Source organism: Eumetopias jubatus, unplaced genomic scaffold (assembly GCF_037043125.1).
Source record: "Eumetopias jubatus isolate StellerSeaLion01/CBP00866 unplaced genomic scaffold, mEumJub1_p1.0 scaffold_5, whole genome shotgun sequence".
NCBI classification, from domain to species: Eukaryota; Metazoa; Chordata; class Mammalia; order Carnivora; family Otariidae; genus Eumetopias; species Eumetopias jubatus.
In genome coordinates, this window is record NW_028274811.1 from 45984477 (window position 1) to 46002383 (window position 17907).

General features: G+C 37.8%; 2 protein-coding genes, 1 long non-coding RNA gene and 1 other non-coding gene across 6 annotated transcripts in view; 3 read left to right on the top strand and 1 right to left on the bottom strand.

Moving 5' to 3' along the window:
• Positions 1-4441, top strand: part of NDUFAF2 (NADH:ubiquinone oxidoreductase complex assembly factor 2) — a 136211-nt gene extending 131770 nt beyond the window's left edge. Inside the window, exon 4 of the mRNA XM_028123884.2 lies at positions 3977-4441. Within this exon, the coding sequence (XP_027979685.1) occupies positions 3977-4228 (252 nt within the window). The 3' untranslated portion in view covers positions 4229-4441. The remainder of the gene's footprint in view (positions 1-3976) is intronic.
• Positions 4442-6074: 1633 nt separating this feature from the next.
• Positions 6075-6262, top strand: LOC114224684 (U2 spliceosomal RNA). The gene has a single exon (XR_003612435.1). It is a non-coding gene; the product is annotated as a U2 spliceosomal RNA (small nuclear RNA).
• A 1629-nt stretch (positions 6263-7891) lies between these two features.
• SMIM15 (small integral membrane protein 15) lies at positions 7892-13347 on the bottom strand. Its single transcript, XM_028123888.2, has 3 exons — positions 12990-13347; positions 11985-12118; positions 7892-11129 (listed from the first exon to the last, which is right to left on the bottom strand). Exons 2-3 carry the CDS (start codon positions 12084-12086, stop codon positions 10893-10895), a joined length of 339 nt encoding a protein of 112 aa, XP_027979689.1. The 5' UTR covers positions 12087-12118; positions 12990-13347; the 3' UTR covers positions 7892-10892.
• A 57-nt stretch (positions 13348-13404) lies between these two features.
• LOC114224658 (uncharacterized) overlaps positions 13405-17907 on the top strand; it is a 103048-nt gene continuing 98545 nt past the window's right edge. For all 3 annotated transcript variants that reach the window (XR_015768168.1, XR_015768170.1, XR_015768169.1), the window contains exon 1: positions 13405-13863. This is a non-coding gene — a long non-coding RNA (uncharacterized LOC114224658). The remainder of the gene's footprint in view (positions 13864-17907) is intronic.

Here is a 17907-nt window from a genome sequence, read left to right on the forward strand (position 1 = left end):
AAGAAGACAGCATTGTTATCTCCATTTTACGTGAGGAAATTGAGACACAGAGAGGGTCAGCAACACTGACAGGGTCACGGAGCTAGGACATGCCCAAACTGGGATTTGTATGCAGGTAGTCCTGCTTCAGAACCCATGGTCTTAACCACAAACTTTCAGAAGACCTGACAATGTGAACAGTATACATATGAGTATTTGAGGTGTAAATATTTATACATATACAGTCACTTTATTCCCATTTTCAGATAAAGAAACTGAGACTGAAAAACACTTAAGTGACCTTCTAGGTGTCACAGCATGGAAATTATGTCTGTTTGAGTCAAAGACCTATGTAGATGGTCATCACAGTGCCATTTTTTTTATTTTTTATTTTTTATTTTTTTTAAGATTTTGTTTATTTATTTGACAGAGAGAGAGACAGCGAGAGAGGGAACACAAGCAGGGGGAGTGGGAGAAGGAGAAGCGGGCTTCCAGCCGAGCAGGGAGCCCTATGCGGGGCTTGATCCCAGGACCCTGGGATCATGATCTGAGCCGAAGGCAGACACTTAACGACTGAGCCACCCAGGCATCCGTGCCATTTTTTTTTTAAATGAAAATATGTAATATTGGAAATAACAGTAGGGGTGTTCATCAAGTAAACTGTGGTATGATGCCAAGTCGAAGAATATTATCAGGGGAAAAAAGCAGCATATAAAAGGATATTTGTTTTAAACATATAAACATTTATATGAAGACCCACTTGCTCTTGGTTTACCTCTACACATTGAAACAAACATACTGTTTTTATTGATGAACATACTGAGACTTAAGGTGGTGGTGTTCAAAGGAAATGTAAGGAAAAATTCTTATTTTATGGTAAATCCTACTGTAAAATAGGCTTTGTTACAAAATGATTTGTTTAAGTCCACAGATTCCTATTTTTTCCACCTAACTACTTTCATTTTATCTATTCCAAATATTTACAAAACTAGATTTCCTTTCATACATGATTTATGTTCTGTTTAATTTTCCCGTTCTGTTTAATTTTCCTGGAGGCCATTAGGAGGGGTCTGGTAACAATTAGTTAAAAAAAAAAAAAAGACAAAAAGGAAATTCTTTTCTAGGAAAAATTATAATCTCCATGTTTCTCAACGCTGAAATTTTTAATCTATCTTCATATGTTAAAATAATTAACATATTCACATTGGGTTTTTTATTTGCCTAAATGGCTATTGTAAGAAAGAAACTGATTTGGCAGAGTGATGGTGAGTAAAGAGAAATTATGTGAAGACAGAACAAAAGAAGGAACAGCTCTCAGCCCTTCAGTCGTGATGCAGAAGCTAGAGGCTTACACCAGCTGTAAGACTGCCACAGTAGAGCTGAGGTAAATAAAGCAGGTGTGGGCAGCTTCAGGCGATGTGACGTGACCGAGCCTCTTACACCAAAACCAGACAAGCTGCAGACCAGCTTCTCAGCAGCGTTTTGCTACCTGTGGTGGGTTACTAGTTTAAGTTCAACCCTGTCCCGTAGCTTTCATTCTGCTCAAGAGTTTCCATGAAGACACAGCAGGTCGTAGAAAGTATTGAAGAGTATGGAGATATGAAGAAGTATTTTTTCTAAATTCCACTATTTCCAGTATCATATTGAGAGAGATTTCCTTTATGATACATGGTCACTTCACCTGACAGTTCTACAGGGTGCATAAGAGCCTCACTACTCTCACCCTCCTCGCTCCTAAGAGCTGCCCCTAAACTCACTTACTGTGGTTATTAAACTGTTCATGGGGAATTGGTCTGTGTTGTAGAAATTACATGAATATTTATATTCTTTCCCAAGCATGTTTGCTTTGAAGGAGAAGTTTCATTAGATGGGCCCTTTGTGCCTAAAACTAATTCTATAACACTATACCCCCCAAAAAACCTCTTTTTTCCTTTAAGTAGAAACCATTATTTCAAATGTGATTTTAATTATCAGTGTTTACCTTTTTAAAGGACTATTACTACTTGAAATTCACTTTAGAAACAGAAAGGTGGCATCATACATTACCCAGATGTTTCTTTTCAATGTCATTTTTTAAAATGTTGAAATTAAAACACATAACTTGGAAGAACTTGTTTTTGTCAGTGTTGTCAGATATTAGTTACATTAACATTCAGTTTTTTCATATTATAAATGATATATATAAGGAAAAATTTAAAAATACAGGTAAGCGAAAAGAACATTTAAAAATACTACCCATTCAAAAGTAATTGTTAAGACAAAAGGAAGAAGGGACGCCTGGGTGGCTCAGTTGGTTAAGCGACTGCCTTTGGCTCAGGTCATGACCCTGGAGTCCCGGGATTGAGTCCCACATCGGGCTCCCTGCGCAGCGGGGAGTCTGCTTCTCCCTCTGACCCTCCCCCTTCTCATGTGCTCTCTCTCTCTCTCTCTCTCTCATCGTCTTTCAAATAAATAAAATCTTTAAAAAAATAAAGATAAAAGATGTAATGACTATATTTCATCTGTTTTTAAGATGTACATCTTTTCAAATTTTAACATCTCTGAAATGAGGATGTGTAGAGTTGGTGCCTTTTTTTAGTGGTATGTGTAACAGTGATGCTTCTTTTTTTAAATACTTATTTACTTGACAGAGAGGGGGTGGGGGAGAGAGTGAGAGTGCACAAGCGGGGGGAGCCAAAGAGGGAGAAGCAGGCTCCTTGCCAAGCAGGGAGCCGTATGAGGGGCTTGATCCCAGGACCCTGAGATTATGACCTGAGCTGAAGGCAGATACTTAGCCGACTGAGCCACCCAGGCGCCCCAACAGTGATGCTTCTTAAATCTTAAATTTGATGTTTCCATTGTATCCAATGAAATTTTGGCTATAGATCTTTATGGGTAGAATAGCAATTTTGAGGGACAGAACTATATTGCACAAATAGCACAAATATTGCACAATTTTGAGGGACAGAACTGTATTGCACAAATAGCTTAAATGCTGATTTAAGAAGCATTTCCAGCAGCACAGTGCCTCTCTGCCACTGGTGCCCTAGGGCATGCTGAACTCCAATTCCATCCCTGTCCTCCCCCTCACTGCCACACCCACCACTCCAGAAGACAAAGGGACAGAGATGGGACTTGGTTCTGGTGCTGTGGGGGGCGGTAGAAGCATCCATGCTTTAATTCCCACAGAGAATTAGACTGGTAGGAGCAGCTTTCTGAGGCCATCTCCCCTTCACTTCATCTCCACTACAATCACTGATGATTACTTTTGAGCCAGAAAATAGCTGCGAAGCTTAGGAAATCTTTGATAGAGTAACTTAGGCTCTTGTGTGATATTTGATGTCAAGTAGTTTGTTTTACTTCTTGGGTAATTGTAAATATTTTTATTTTGTGGTCCTTCATGTCTTATTACAGTATACGACGGCAGAATTGTTTAATTCAAATAATAATGGTATATGATCAGATAGCTTTTTTTTTTCTTTAAGATTGTATTTATTTGAAAGAGAGAGAGAAAGAGCTCAAGCAGGGAGGAGGGGCAGAGAGAGAGGGAAGAAGCAGCCTCCCCCAGAGCAGGAGAGCCCAATGCGGGGTTCAGTCCCAGGACACAGAGATCATGACCTAGGCAGAAGGCGGACACTTAACTGACTGAGCCACTCAGGCGCCCCACAAGACAAGTTTAAAAAAGCTATCTGAGGGGTGCCTGGGTGGCTCAGTCAGCTCAGGTCATGATCCTAGAGGCCTGGAATCGAGCCCCGCCTCCGGTTCCCTGCTCAGTGGGAAACCTACTTCTCCCTCTGCCACTCCCCCTACTTGTGCTCTCTCCCTCTGTCAAATAAATAATAAAATATTAATTAAAAAAACTGTAAAACTTGTCCTGTGCATATCTATATATTATTTAAATGCAAAGCAAGTATCATTTATATATATTTATTAGCTATTTTACTTTCATAAAACCTACAGTTTGGGTTTTCTTCTAACTAGAAATTTAATAATTTCTTCCATTCATATATACATGCAGGAAATACTAAAGAATGAAAAAAATAGAGAAGAAATTAAAATTAAAAATCAAGATCTTTATGGAAAGGAAAAGCTCCTTAGCAAAGGGAGCAATGAAGAACTCTTGGCTCCACCAGTTCAAACTCAGATCAAAGGGCATGCCTCTGCTCCGTACTTTGGAAAGGAAGAACCCACCGTGGCTCCCACCAGCACTGGTAAAACCTTTCAACCAGGATCCTGGATGCCACAAGGGGGCAAGAACCCCAATCAATGAATACACTGTGGTAGTATTTCATTTGGATGTAACTTTAACAATAAAAGAAGTAAAAATTACTTTATTTTCTGACTGTACAGTAAGTTCTCTGTTCCATTAAGCTTAAGAATTTTAAGAATTTATTTTTAGTATGCATTAAGAAATGTGAGGTTATGAACTATAGAAACCTTTTTTTTTTAAGATTTATTTTTATTTTTATTTATTCATCTATTTGACAGAGAGAGACACAGCAAGAGAGGGAACACAAGCAGGGGAAGTGGGAGAGGGGGAAGCAGGGAGCCCAAGGCGGGGCTCGATCCCGGGACTCTGGGATCATGACCTGAGCCGAAGGCAGATGCTTAACGACTGAGCCACCCAGGCGCCCCTTTTTTTTTTTAAGATTTTTAAGTAATCTAGGGGCACCCAGGTGGCTCAGTTGGTTAAGAGTCTGCCTTCGGCTCAGGTCATGACCTCAGAGTCCCAGGATCAAGCCCCATGTGGGACTCCCTGCTAGGCAGGGAGTCTGCTTCGCCCTCTCCTTCTCCCTCGCCCCCTGCCTCTTCTCTCTCTTGCTCACTCTCTCTCAAATAAATAAAATCTTAAAAAAAAAAACATTTTTAAGTAATCCCTACACCAAACGTGGGGCTCGAACTTATAACCCTGAGATCAAGTCACATGCTGTACCAACTGAGCCAGCCAGGCTCCCCAAAACCTAACTTCTTTTAGGTTTAACTCCTTCATTTGCTTTAGTCGTCATTCTGTTTATGAATTTGCTTAGGTTTTCCCTCTTAGGATTGCTCCTTTGTGAAGTATTCTGTAGTTGTAAATTCTCAGTACATTTTGGATCCTTATGATCATTTAGGAACCCTAATGTTTATCATAATAGAAGGTAAGGGTAATTAGTGAGCTCTCCTAAAGTACCCAATAAAAAAAGAAAAAAGTTGAAAAGACTGCTGTTTCTGGAGAGGCAGTCTGTGAGATTCTAAAGGACTAATTAAAAACATCTACTTGGATAAAACATGTGGAGGCCAAGAAAATGTAGTTGGTAAGTGAAAAAAAGCCATGAAGACCTGGAGTTTGAAGAGAGGAATTAAGACCAAAAGACATAGACAATCTATCACAAAACTCTGAAAGGACAGTAAACAGAGAAATGGTACAATAATTGGAGTTCCTAAGATTAAAAATTATTTTGAGAGGGGCGCCTGGGTGGCTAAGGTCATGATCTCAGGGTTGTGAGAGTGGAGGCTGCTTGGGATTCTCTCTCTCCCCGTCCCCACTCCACCCCTCCAAAAAGAAAAGAACAAAAAAAATTACTTTGAGAAAATGAAAAATAGAGTTCTCTGTGACTGCACTGACAGTGGAGATTCCAGGGGCTTGTATATTGAAGAAAAATGTAGATGGGTGATGTTAAAACACTCGTTATTACACAAAAGTATTTTTGAAGGGTCATAAATTTTCTGAAGTGCACAACTAAGTTTTTGTTGCTAATATAGACTTCTCACAGTGTATGGCATTATAATAGGTGCTCAATAAATATTTACTGATTAAGTGATCCAAATTTTAATGCTGTATAGGAAATCCTTGGTTACCTGTTTTAACAGTGAATTCCTAAAAACACATAGGTTAACATTTTTACTTAATAGAAGGCAGAAATTTTAATTGCTTAATAAATTACAGAAAAATACCTTATAAAATATAATATTAAAACAAATAATCAAATGTAATTACCATAACCTACTTATTGAATGACAAAAAAGCTCCTTGGTGAAAATACTACCATTCCAGCAACATGCTAACGTGAGTTTAACCATTCTGTCATTACAAAATAATGTTACATTTTACCATACAGGCAAAAAAGGAACTAGTCATTGCTTCTTGGCCTTTTGGCTAAGATCAAGTGTAGTATCTGTTCTTACCAGTTTAAAAAAGTAACTAGTCACCAGGCAGTATAGAGGTACAAATGACTGTAAATTAAGATGTTCTTGAGTCCTGGGTTTTAAGAAAAATTGCAAATGTTCTAACATGCTAGAATATTTCTACTGCCAAATACCTATAAGCTTATTAAATGTATTCTATAGGGCGCCTGGGTGGCTCAGTTATTAAGCATCTGCCTTTGGCTCAGGTCATGGTCCTAGGGTCCTGGGATCGAGCCCCACATCGGGCTCCCTGCTCCGAGGGAAGCCTGCTTCTCCCTCTCCCACTCCCCCTGCTTGTGTTCCCTCTCTCGCTGTGTCTCTGTCAAATAAATAAATAAAATCTTTAAGTAAATAAATAAATGTATTCTATACATACCTTTTTATAAATGTTTGCCTACAGTCTGTAAATATCTTAATGTATGACAGAATTTACATTCATTTTAATTTTTGTTTTCATTTTAAAATCACTGTTTTATTAACTATAAAGAACAAACTGAGGGTTACCAGAGGGTGGGAGGGTAGGTGAAACAGGTGATGGGGATTAAGTAGGGCACTTGTGATGAGCGCTGGGTGATGTGTGGACGTGTTAAATCACTAAAGGGCACACCTGAAACTAATGTTACATTGTATGTTAACTAACTGGAATTTAAATAAAAACCTAAAGATAATAAATACTAAGTAGATGAAGCATAAAAAATAAAGTAAAATAAATTACATTAAAATACCTGTTTTACAGAAGCAGCAAAAGAAAATCTTAACCAAAAGTCCTTGTAGAAAAATACCTGAAGTGCGATTATGATACTGGCCCACCATTATTAGTAGAACACGCACTTTTTTAAAAAAGATTTTATTTTTAAATAATCTCTACATCCAATGTGGGGCTCAAACTTACAACCCCAATATCAAGAGTCGCACACTCTGCTGACTGAACCAACCAGATACCCCTAGAGCATGCAGTATTACAGTGATTTCAAGAAATGGAAATGACATTTATAGTAATCCATCCACACTCCTTTTCTCAAGACTAACATTTTTTAGTGGCGCTGTTAGATGGTATCAAAACAGAGTTAAATGTCCTACCTAAAATTTGAACTATAACTTTGGCCTAATTCAAATTACCTTTCTAAGCAAACTTTTTTATATTTGGCTTTTATGCCAGACACATGCAAAGTACAATTAAAGCATTAAATAAAGTATTAGTTTGTCCACCATATATCATATTTTAAATAATTATATTTTGGACATTTACAAGTTTTTTTTATGAAAATGTCTTAAAATAAGTGAAAATATCTTTATTTCTTCAAGACTTAAGACCTATGCAAAATTTTTTTAATTCCAAAAGCAAAAATGTTCATTTCAAAGTAATGAAAGTGTTGTATACACCTTACGTACTTTCTCAGAGGTAAATTGTTCTTGATTTCCCATGCCTGTGCTCTATGTGCATGTAGCAGATTTCTGACTGAAGTACAGAAAATTTGTTGGCTGATGGGTTTAATCATACAAATCTAGCCTATTAGCTATGGCTTGGATATGTGAAGTTGAAAATCAACAAAAATGGAGGAAAAAAATTTTCCCATTATTATGTTACTCTTTTCCATTTCTACTTTTACGAACTGATTTCTGGCTGTCACTTACTTCATTTCTTAATCAGCCTTGAACCAAAACCATTACATTTTTTAATGTTATCTTTTTAATGCTATCTTTAACTTTACTATTTAAAATGTAACCTGATCTCACCAAACAAAAAATAAAACACAAACAAATAAAATAAAATGTAACCTGAATTTATATAGAACAGGCTTTCTCAAACTGTGTTTGTGTGGGGAAAAAAACAGAAGTGAGGAGAGTCTATGATAGTCAAATTACGTTAAAAGACTTCAAGAAATCTCTTAGGAATAAATCCTAAGTTCTATTTTATATTTTCCAAACTTGTGGTATTTGAACATGGAATCTGTTTTAATATGTTTGAGGGTTACCAGAGGTTACATGTATATATACATGTATATATTCCAAATATGAAGTAAATCAGAGTGATGCTATAACCAATTGCAAACATAAAAACAATCATGAATAGGAATCAGACTTCCTCTCACATAATACCAGATAAGGTGTAAGTGCCCCTTGCCCCTTTACATTAGGTACAAGGAGAGAAGGAATGGGTCAGGACCTGCTAATTTTAATTTATCTCAACATTGGTTTTCCAGCTCATAGCATGGTAAGCTTACTTTGCTTACTATAATTTCAAGAAATAAAAGTAAAAAATGCTATACTAAAAAGTATATCTCATACAGTAATACCACGCTGAAGTTTATCACATGGATAGTATGGATCAAATTCTGACACACAAACTTTTTTTTTTCTTTTTGGGTAAAATGTGTTTTAGACAGCCTGTTTTTCCAAAACCAGCCATAAAAAGGTAACTGATTATATTAGTTCTCAAAACTTCAGAAACAATATAAAGGGCAATTTTTAAAAGTATTATAGCTAATAGTAAATGAGATTCTTTCATCAATAGTACTATTTGTTGCAGTGAGAAAAGATTGATTTTTCTGAAGAATCCCAACTCTCACAATACTCTCTATTTTACATCCCCCCATTAACCCCCCACATACACATAAGTACACAGACATACATATTATAAAACCTATTGATCTCGCATATATAAAAAGGCTTCATAAATGTTGGAAAAAGCTAAAGCTGAAGGAACAAATGGCATATGTCAAATACAAAACTGGCATGTGTTAGACTTTAAAAAGAAATGATAGAAAAACAGATTTCAGTTAAATAACTTTAAATTGTAACAAGAGAACCAATGAAAACACAGCTTTTAGTAGATAACTGAGAATTATGGTGAATATACCTTTTGCTTCAATATTTGACTCTAAAATGTGGCCATAAGCAAGATTTATGTATATAAATCCCTTTCACGAACAGCTTGACTATAGAAACCCAAACACATTTTAGATATATCTTAACCTCATTTTTCTTAAAACTGTGCTCTGCGGGCCCAGGAGGGCCAGTAGATCTATAGAAGCATATTTTTAAGTTTTAATTCCAATGATAATTTCAACTATTAAAAAGTTCAGTGACAATAAAAAGATCACTAGATATCCTAGCTCGCTTAAGTAACAGAACAGAACACTGAATTACCTTAGTGCCTGGAGTTGCAATATGTTCATTCCACTGGCACCAAGTAGAAACTGACAACCTAAAGTGAAAGTACTAGTGTTTAGACCAATCCATAAGCATTCTCAGCAGTCCTTATGTTTTCATAGTTGAGAAACATTGCCCTTAACTTTTCTAAGTAGGCTTTCAGCTAGAAATGAAAGTCAAAACCCTCTTAAAAGTCTAACTTCTATAACACATCTAACTTTAATTACCTTATTATTAACCCCCCTTTAAAAACAAAAAAACCCAGGACCTCTTTATAAAAAAGTATCAAATTTATTTCAGTATCTAGTTTCATTTTTAAATTAAAGCTGGTGGACAACTTTTTGTAATTTAAAATTCATTATCAGAGGTGAGGAAAACGTTAATAAGCTATTATGTACTGACAGTGAATAAAATTATTAGCCTATGCATTTATAAAAGCCATGTTTAACAGTAAAAAAATTCCAGTTATACTACTTAGCTGAAGGAAATATCCTTTAGCTCTTTATTTCTAATTTTAACACATTCTTATTTTGACATAATTTGTCTTTTTCACCCAATTACTAGTATGATGAACAAAATTTTTCCAAATGTTAAACCTTACCACTTATGAAATAGTACTTAACTATTACTTTTTAAGAATTCCTTAAGAGAAGTCTGAAATTTTAATTTTCACCATGAACCTGTTTGATCAGAAAGTATAGAACATCACTACTAGATAAATTAAAATGAAGAAATGAATAAAAACACAAAAGTGGCATCTATGTAATGAGCAAATTATGTGATAAGACATTTTAACTACTTTACATTTCAACATAGCACAATAAAGAATAAACTGGTTCCAAGGTACCACAAGGTTTGGCATTTTTACTGCAAGCTTTAAATCATAGTGTTACTCTACTCAAGACATCTCTAAGAAAATGGCAGGTTCATAAGTACAAAAACTGTTCTATCTGGTAGGTGGTATTCTACATAGCCAGTAAGAGAATTCTTTATAAAATGAGATTGTAAAAAATATAGAATGTCTGATAATTATCTCAAAGACTAAAATGAGAAAAATGCAGAACGCAGTCATTGGTTAATATGTGGCTTTGAGAAAGCCAGAAATCATTCTATTCCAAGAAATAAGCAATAATAATAGAAGATGTAAATAATATACTATATGCCTCTTTAAGCCAAAGCACACTATTCACCATTGGACAGTTTTGATTTTTACATTCTCATGATTTTTACATTCTCAATTCCCTTTGTCTAGAACAGGACCCCATTCTAAGCCATTATTTGAATAATAGAGTTCATAATGTACAGTCATTTTTCTCCACAGGATGTTTTCATTTCAGAACACAATCTGCAAAATGGCAAATGACTAAGTCAATTATAAAGAATTTATAGCATAATAAAAGCCAATTTACAGTTAACTGTCAATAGACTTCTACATCAAAACCTAAAAGTTGCTGCAGTAGAGGTCACAACTAACATGATTCTTACAGGTGCTCCGACTTTGTTTACAACAAATTACTGACATAAAAACCAGAAAAGAAACCTTAGTGGGTCCTTTCAACACTGAATAATTTTCCAAATGATGTTCCTCCGGTTATATAGCCTGTTCGTTCATTCCTTCAATCCTTTTTTAGTCGTTTAGCTTTTGCAATATTTTCTTGACGTTTTTGTTTCTTCTTTTGCTCCTTTTCCCTGGCCTCAATCATCTTGGCCAATTTCCAGGACAGTACTGCACTTGCTAGAAACAATGGAGTAAGGGCCAGGATAACTGTTGTAAGGAAACCATATGGGTCCGTTGCAGCCCATTCCACAACATACTCAGCCCAAGCCTTTATATCAAACATCTTTGTAGTCGTCTTTGGAAAAGAGAAGAGAGGGGCAACAAAAGAAAAGGCTATGTGGTTAATCAAATTTTTTAAAAAAGCATACAATCAGTTAACTCAGAATTCTGTTATTAGTTTTTTATTTTTAAAAAGCATCAATTAGTACTATTTTAGAACAGACTGCTCTCTCCAGTTAAGAAGAAATAATTCAACTAGGTAACACTTAAAAGATGTAAAGGTATAGAAGATTAAAAACCATGTGGAATCTGTCATAGGGACTATACATTCTTCGTAATCAAGACAAATCTTATTTAGCAGCAGACATTTTTATAAGAATCTTGAGTCTAAAGCACTCTTTCCAGGAAACAGAAGAATCCTGTAATTTTTTGACACATCCTTAGAATTAAGTACAATTAACAAAAGTATGATTCATCAAATTTGGTGTTTGAAAAGGACAAGCCACAGAGTACATGAAATGCTTGAAGAAAGGAAGGTAATGGAGGGCTGTTTCCAGGAATGAAAAGGAGAGAGTATGGGAAGCATGAAAATATCCATATTCATATGCAGAGATATATGCAAAAAAGTGACATGCTATTTTATGCCCTCTTTCAGCTCTGAAGACTCCTACTTGAGGACATAATTTAATAAATGAGAAAATTACCCATAACAGGTGCCATGCATTTTGTTCCACTTTGAGTTGGTATGGGAGGGCAATCTGGTAAATAAGAATGGTGTGGATCTGAGTCACATTTTCTGTTTTGCCCAGAGGCTTTTCAACCTTTCAGTGTTTGTGTCAACCTCTATTCAAAGGTGAAAATTAGGAATACTTGGGTAGGAATGGGTGTACATACATCCACAATTTCAGCTGGAATTTAAAAAGTCATCTACCTTATGCTTGAGTACTTCTTTCCAACTTAGTCCTGGGATTATTAGCGAGCCAATTACAATTTCAGATGACCCTTGCTTGTTTGTCTTCTTTAGCTCTACCATACACTTGTGAGAGAAGGTTTAAATTTTATATACTGGGTGGGTTGAAAAGAACAGATAAAAGAAAAAAAGTTTAGGTCAGGACATTCAGGATAACTTTAAGACACTTTCAAATGGACTATTTTGAAATCGTATATATGCAATCTGTAAAATTGCCTGGCATATTATAGACATTTAATATCTATATCTTCCTAATTTGAAGAAAGAAATCATTACTACAATTGCAAATGCTAAGAAAATCCTACTGGAGTAATTACAAGTATTTTACTAAATTACTTCCAAAATAAAATTATGAAGCTCACGGATATATAAAAAGACAAATTAGTTCACTGATAAGTTACAGCACATCCATTCCTAGGTTTTGAGCTTTTAATGCTAAAAATGTCATTAACTTATAGGGTTAGGTATATAATTACAAAATCAAACATCTCACTTTATTCTTTAAAGGTTTTTTGGTCTCCCTATTATACAATTCGTGTTCTTTACAGAAAACCAAGACAAAATATAAATCACAATCCCATCACTTCAAGGAAACTACCACTGGCTTTAATATCCTTCCACCGGCCTCTTCATATTTTCAACAGAAAACATTAGTTAAAGCGCCTCTAGTAGTATATTAAGTAGTCTAGCTTCCGCCCCCTGCCCTTGAATTCTTAGGACCACACAGAGATCCCATCTGTCCCTTCAGCTTCTCTAGCACGGTAATGAATTAACTAAGGCAAAATTCAGTGATAAGCGGAAAAAAACTTTGCAAAAAAGAGTAACGCGGAAGTGAAGGACCCAGTTTGTGGCTGTTTTAGTCATTAACGCAAAAAAGTTATCGTCCACAGACCATACAGCTACCGTGCACTTCAATTTCGGACCCAAAGGGCAAGTGTCTCCACACTTGGGAGGAATTCGTATTACCCTTCCTCTTTCCGTAACGGGTCGACCGGGCTTGATCTCCAAACCAGACCTGCGCGGCTCCTGAAGCTGCAGCGAATGGTACTTCACCGCCATCAGCACGTCCCGTCCATCCCTGTTTTCGCCCTTGCTCATTCCTGCTTTCCTATCCCATCTGGCCGCCCAGCCCAGGGGGCCGCGTTCAGGCGCCCCTCGGCCTCGGCGGGCGGTTCCCGGGAATCCAGGCTTGATCCCGCCACAGCTCGGCCCGCCCGGCGACGTGGCCGCCTCCTCTGGGCACGCGGGCAAACCCACCCCAGGGACCGCCACCAGCCCACTCTACATCACGGCCGGGACCTTGGGCTCAGACCCCTACTCCCAAACTCACCTCCAGGCCGGAAGCAGGAAGGCGGAAGCCGCGGCTTTCCCGTCCCGCCCACAGGCCGGCCCCAGCCCGGAGTGGGCCTGAGGAAGTCGAGGGGCCAGTTTCCGGCTGCGCCATTGCTGTGTGGGTCCCGGGATCTCGACTTCGAGGGCTGGCGGGGGCGGGGGCGGAGGAGGGCGGCACCCGGCTTCCCGGGAAGCCGCAGGTGAGGCCGCGCCGGTGTGCGGCGGCGCCCCGGCTGGCCGCTGGCTAGGAGCCCGAGACCGGCGGCCTCCTGCCGGGACGAAGGGGCCAGCGTGGAGACGCGGTGGACTCAGGTCTCCGGGAGCCGGTCCGGAACCCTGCGGGCCCTCTGCCTTTGCCCCCGATGTAAGCCAGGAGACAGCCCCCCTGCCCTGCTCGAGCCAGACCGTTGATGGAGGGCCCCGATGGGTGTTGTATGTAGCCCCTGGAAACAGACTAAAGAGCGGCGGCAAGAAAGGAGTTGGTCTCCACAAACCGCCCGAAGTCAAGGTGAGGGTCACCCAGCGACTGTTGAGGGATTCTGGAGTTCCTTCTCCCGGTTCCCACCCCACCCCTTGCCCCTCTCATCTTCTGGTTGGACAATAGTTAAAGCCTCACGTACTGGAGACAATGAAGCAAATGGACCGTGGTGGATCCACTGAACCTTATTACTAAGGGAAAATGCAACCATGCCGTGTGAAGAGGGGATTTTTGTTGTTTGTTTTTAGTTTGAGAACCTAACTCATTTCATACACACATCCCCACACAAAATGAACCATACTTGCCCAAAGTAAACTCGGTAAATAAACTGGGCATAGAGTTCCCACAGAGATAACTTGTTCTTTCAGTCCACAAATAAAGGGATGCAAAAGTCAACAAGCAGAAAGAGTGAGTTTAATATTGTCTTCTAATCTACAGGAACTGAGAGATTAACTCTGGTTTGGTTGGTGACCAAATTTTGTGATTGCTTGCGCTGAACTGCTCTGTTTGACTACCACTGCGAATGTTGCAAGACCTCTTCACTTTTGTGTGTCAAATAAAGCAGGTTTTTATTCTTGAGAGACTATAGAATGTTCTCTTTGAGGAGCAAGCTGTGACATGCATAACTAGTTTAGCTATAACAGCAGTAACTATCATTTACCAGGGAACAGGCTTTTGGCAAATAATCTAGTGATCTACAATACTGTTCGTTGGGCATATGTTATTGTTTGTATGTTGTATTAGCAGCAGTTGTTTTCTTACTCATTCTTGTTTGAAAACTTGGATGATGGTTTCAAAGCTTTTGCTGCTTGGACCTAGCCTGTACCTGTAGTAGCCAGAAAAAGCAGACTCAGTCACTGGATTGTGTGTACGGAAAACTTTACTTGCTAGAGGTAACTATGTGATCTCTAAAAACTTGTTCAAATATTAATTTCAGGAGGGGGTCAGAATGTATTTTAACATCCTTCACTCCAGAGGCTAAGGTGTGTGTGTTTTGTTTGAATCTTGGGTACACAGTATACCCAGTTACTGCCTTCCCAGTAGTTTGCTCTGCTGCTTCTCTAGTTAAATGCATTGGAATCTTGGGCTGCAAGAAAAGGTGCATAAGACAGAAGCATCTGTAGCTCTTTGGCTGTCGTCTAGACCCAGCCTTCACAGCCTAATACTGCTGACCTAGTTTTCAGTTCCAGGACAGGATGCGAGCCCAGGAATAGCATAGGGGTTGCCACAGCTGAGCCCCTTAATGCAGCCTGCATTGCCTTCATGAAAGATGGTGTCAAGATTGGTTCAAATACTGTGCACTATTTTCTGTAGTGAGGAGTCTTAGCTTGTGAGTTGAGTTTCACAGGCCTTGTCTCTGCTGGTCTGTATACACTGTAAGTCACTCTGAACCTGTTTCCTCTTCTTTATGTGGAACATACACTAGGTCATCTCTGGTGTTCTTTCAGCTTTAAAATTATGTCAGTTGTACTGGGCTTGGCCTTTTTTCTAACTTAGGCTTCATAAGTGGCAGCAGAACAAGGAATTTAGTGTAAACATAGCCAATTTTCTTAAGGTCTTATCCTTTATTTGAAAAGATCCTTAATTGGATTTTTGTTCTTTCACAAATGTCTTTAAGAATTGCCAACTTAGAATAACAAGGAAATAAGCTCTGCTTGTATTTATTTTTAAGAAATCTTATTCATGTAACTTTAACCGAATTAACAAAGCATTACACTATTAAGGAGTGTTTGTCTTTGCGTAATTCCTGTGTAGTGTATCACACTTCCCGTCCTATTCACACTGGTTATCTTGAAAAAAACATTATAAAACTTTAGCTGTTTTTTTTCTCTTAAGTCCTACTCTGTTGTTTGTTTAAAAAGTCTTTTTCTCTTGATAGTACAAAGTTGCATTTCCCCTTGACTCATGTCAAAATTGTGAATGAAAAAAAATCATGAATGAGTAAAACCTGAATAAGATTCTATTATAAAAACCTAGACTTGACTAAAGATCTTGAGAATTTTCCTACCTGCCACATATTTGACTTAATTTGATGAAATTGGTTTCTCCCCTAAATTTTATTGTTAGTTTTTTCCTTTCATTGAAACATGATGAAAATACATTTCTCTTTTTAAGATTTTATTTATGTGAGAGAGAGAGCGTGCGCGCGCATACACACACACACACACGTGTGAGTGGGGGAGAGGGATAAGCATCCTCCCCACTGAGCAAAGAGCCAGACATGGGACTCTACCCCAGGACCCCAAGATCACAATCTGAGCCGAAATCAGACAGTTAACTGACTGAGCCACCCAGGCGCCCTGAAAATACATTTCTTAAAGGGCACAATTATTGATTTAAAAAGTAATAATCAGGCCTTAGCAGTATTTGTAAGATCATACTGAAGAATAATAATTTCTTAGAAGCTATTTATTGAGTACTTACTATGTACCAGGTACTGGGCTAGATACTTCAGATCTATTATTACTAATCCTAAGACTAAACAACCCCAAATGATAATGCTCTTACACCCACTTTAAAGATAAGGAATCAGAGTCTTGAAAAGTAGACCAGGATTCTAAACACACCTTGTCAAAATCCCTGCTCTTCCTTAATATCTAAAGACACCAAAAGCTGATTTCATAAAATAAAAGTATATTTTTTGATTTTGTCATTGTTAATTAACTGATTATCACAACCAAAATTTTTCCATACTTTAGAATTTCTTATTGCCCAGGTGGTGGCAGCATGTCTCAAAGAGCTAGTATGGTGCAAAAGGTTCCGTCCAGCTTCGCCAGTTGATTTGCCTCTTCATCTCACATATGTGATCTCTGTCAACTAACTTCTCTGTTGGGCTTTCACTACTATTAGACCAAGCCATCATTAATTAACTGTGTCTTCCATCCTCCCATCAGCCTCATCTTCTGAATGGGTCCTACTCTGCCAGTTTGCTTTCAGCCTGTTCGACTTTGAAAGAATCACAAAATTACTGTTTTTAGAATATTCATGTAGACCTATCCAGTAACACAAAGAATTTTTTTCAAATATTGTTATTTTTCACACATTGTTAAAGGTAATTTGGAAGAAACATATACTAAAAGAATGAACTAATATTATAAAATATTTGTTTAAATTAGAAGGCATGCTTCTTAAACTTATGGGATACACCAATTAAGGAGGTAATAAAAAGCTTTTAAAAGATAGAATTAGTCTTCAAATTAAGAACAAGAACATTCAGGAGGGAGCAGTGCAAGGTTATACAATTCAGAATGAATGCATATATAGCAGAATAACTAGTTAAACCTACTTAAGCCAAAAATTGCTTGGAACATTATTCTCATCTTTGCAGGGCAGATGCTGCCTCCTCACAAAAACCCTCTCTGCCCTTATCACTTAAATTTTTTTTTTTCATAGCACTCCAATCTGACAACTTGTTTACCAGTTTGTTGTCTGTTTTTCCTGCTAGAAGGTAAACTGTATGTGATCGATTATCTCAGTACTTAAGAATATTGTTTTGAATAATTCCAAGATATAGCATCGCTCCTTATAAATAAAACTGTTAGTTTTATTTTAATTTGTAGTTTGAACAAATCATGAAATAACCTAAATCCTGGGAAGTTGTGGTTTGTATTAAAGAACCAAACAGGGGTGCCTGGGTGGCTCAGTTGGTTAAGTGACCGCCTTCTGCTCAGGTCATGATCCTGGAGTCCTGGCATCGAGTCCCACATTGGGCTCCCTGCTCAGCAGAGAGTCTGCTCCTCCCTCTGACTCTCCTCCCTCTCATGCTCTCTTGTTTCTCATTCTCTCTCTCTCTCAAATAAATAAATAAATAAATATAATAATAAAAAATAAAAATAAATAAATAAAGTACCAAACAGTTGTAGTATGTTTTCAGGGTAATAATGGATGCCCCAGTAAGAGGTCTAAAGATGATTAGGTAAGGTGTTTGGAGAAAGGTAGGGTAATTGTGATTATCTTGTTAATGAAAGAACACTAGTTGCTTAATAATTACCAAGTGTGTAACAAGGTGCAGAAACTGTTGGTGCTAAGATTTACGATAAGAACAAACTGGAGTAGATATCTATATAGAGATCT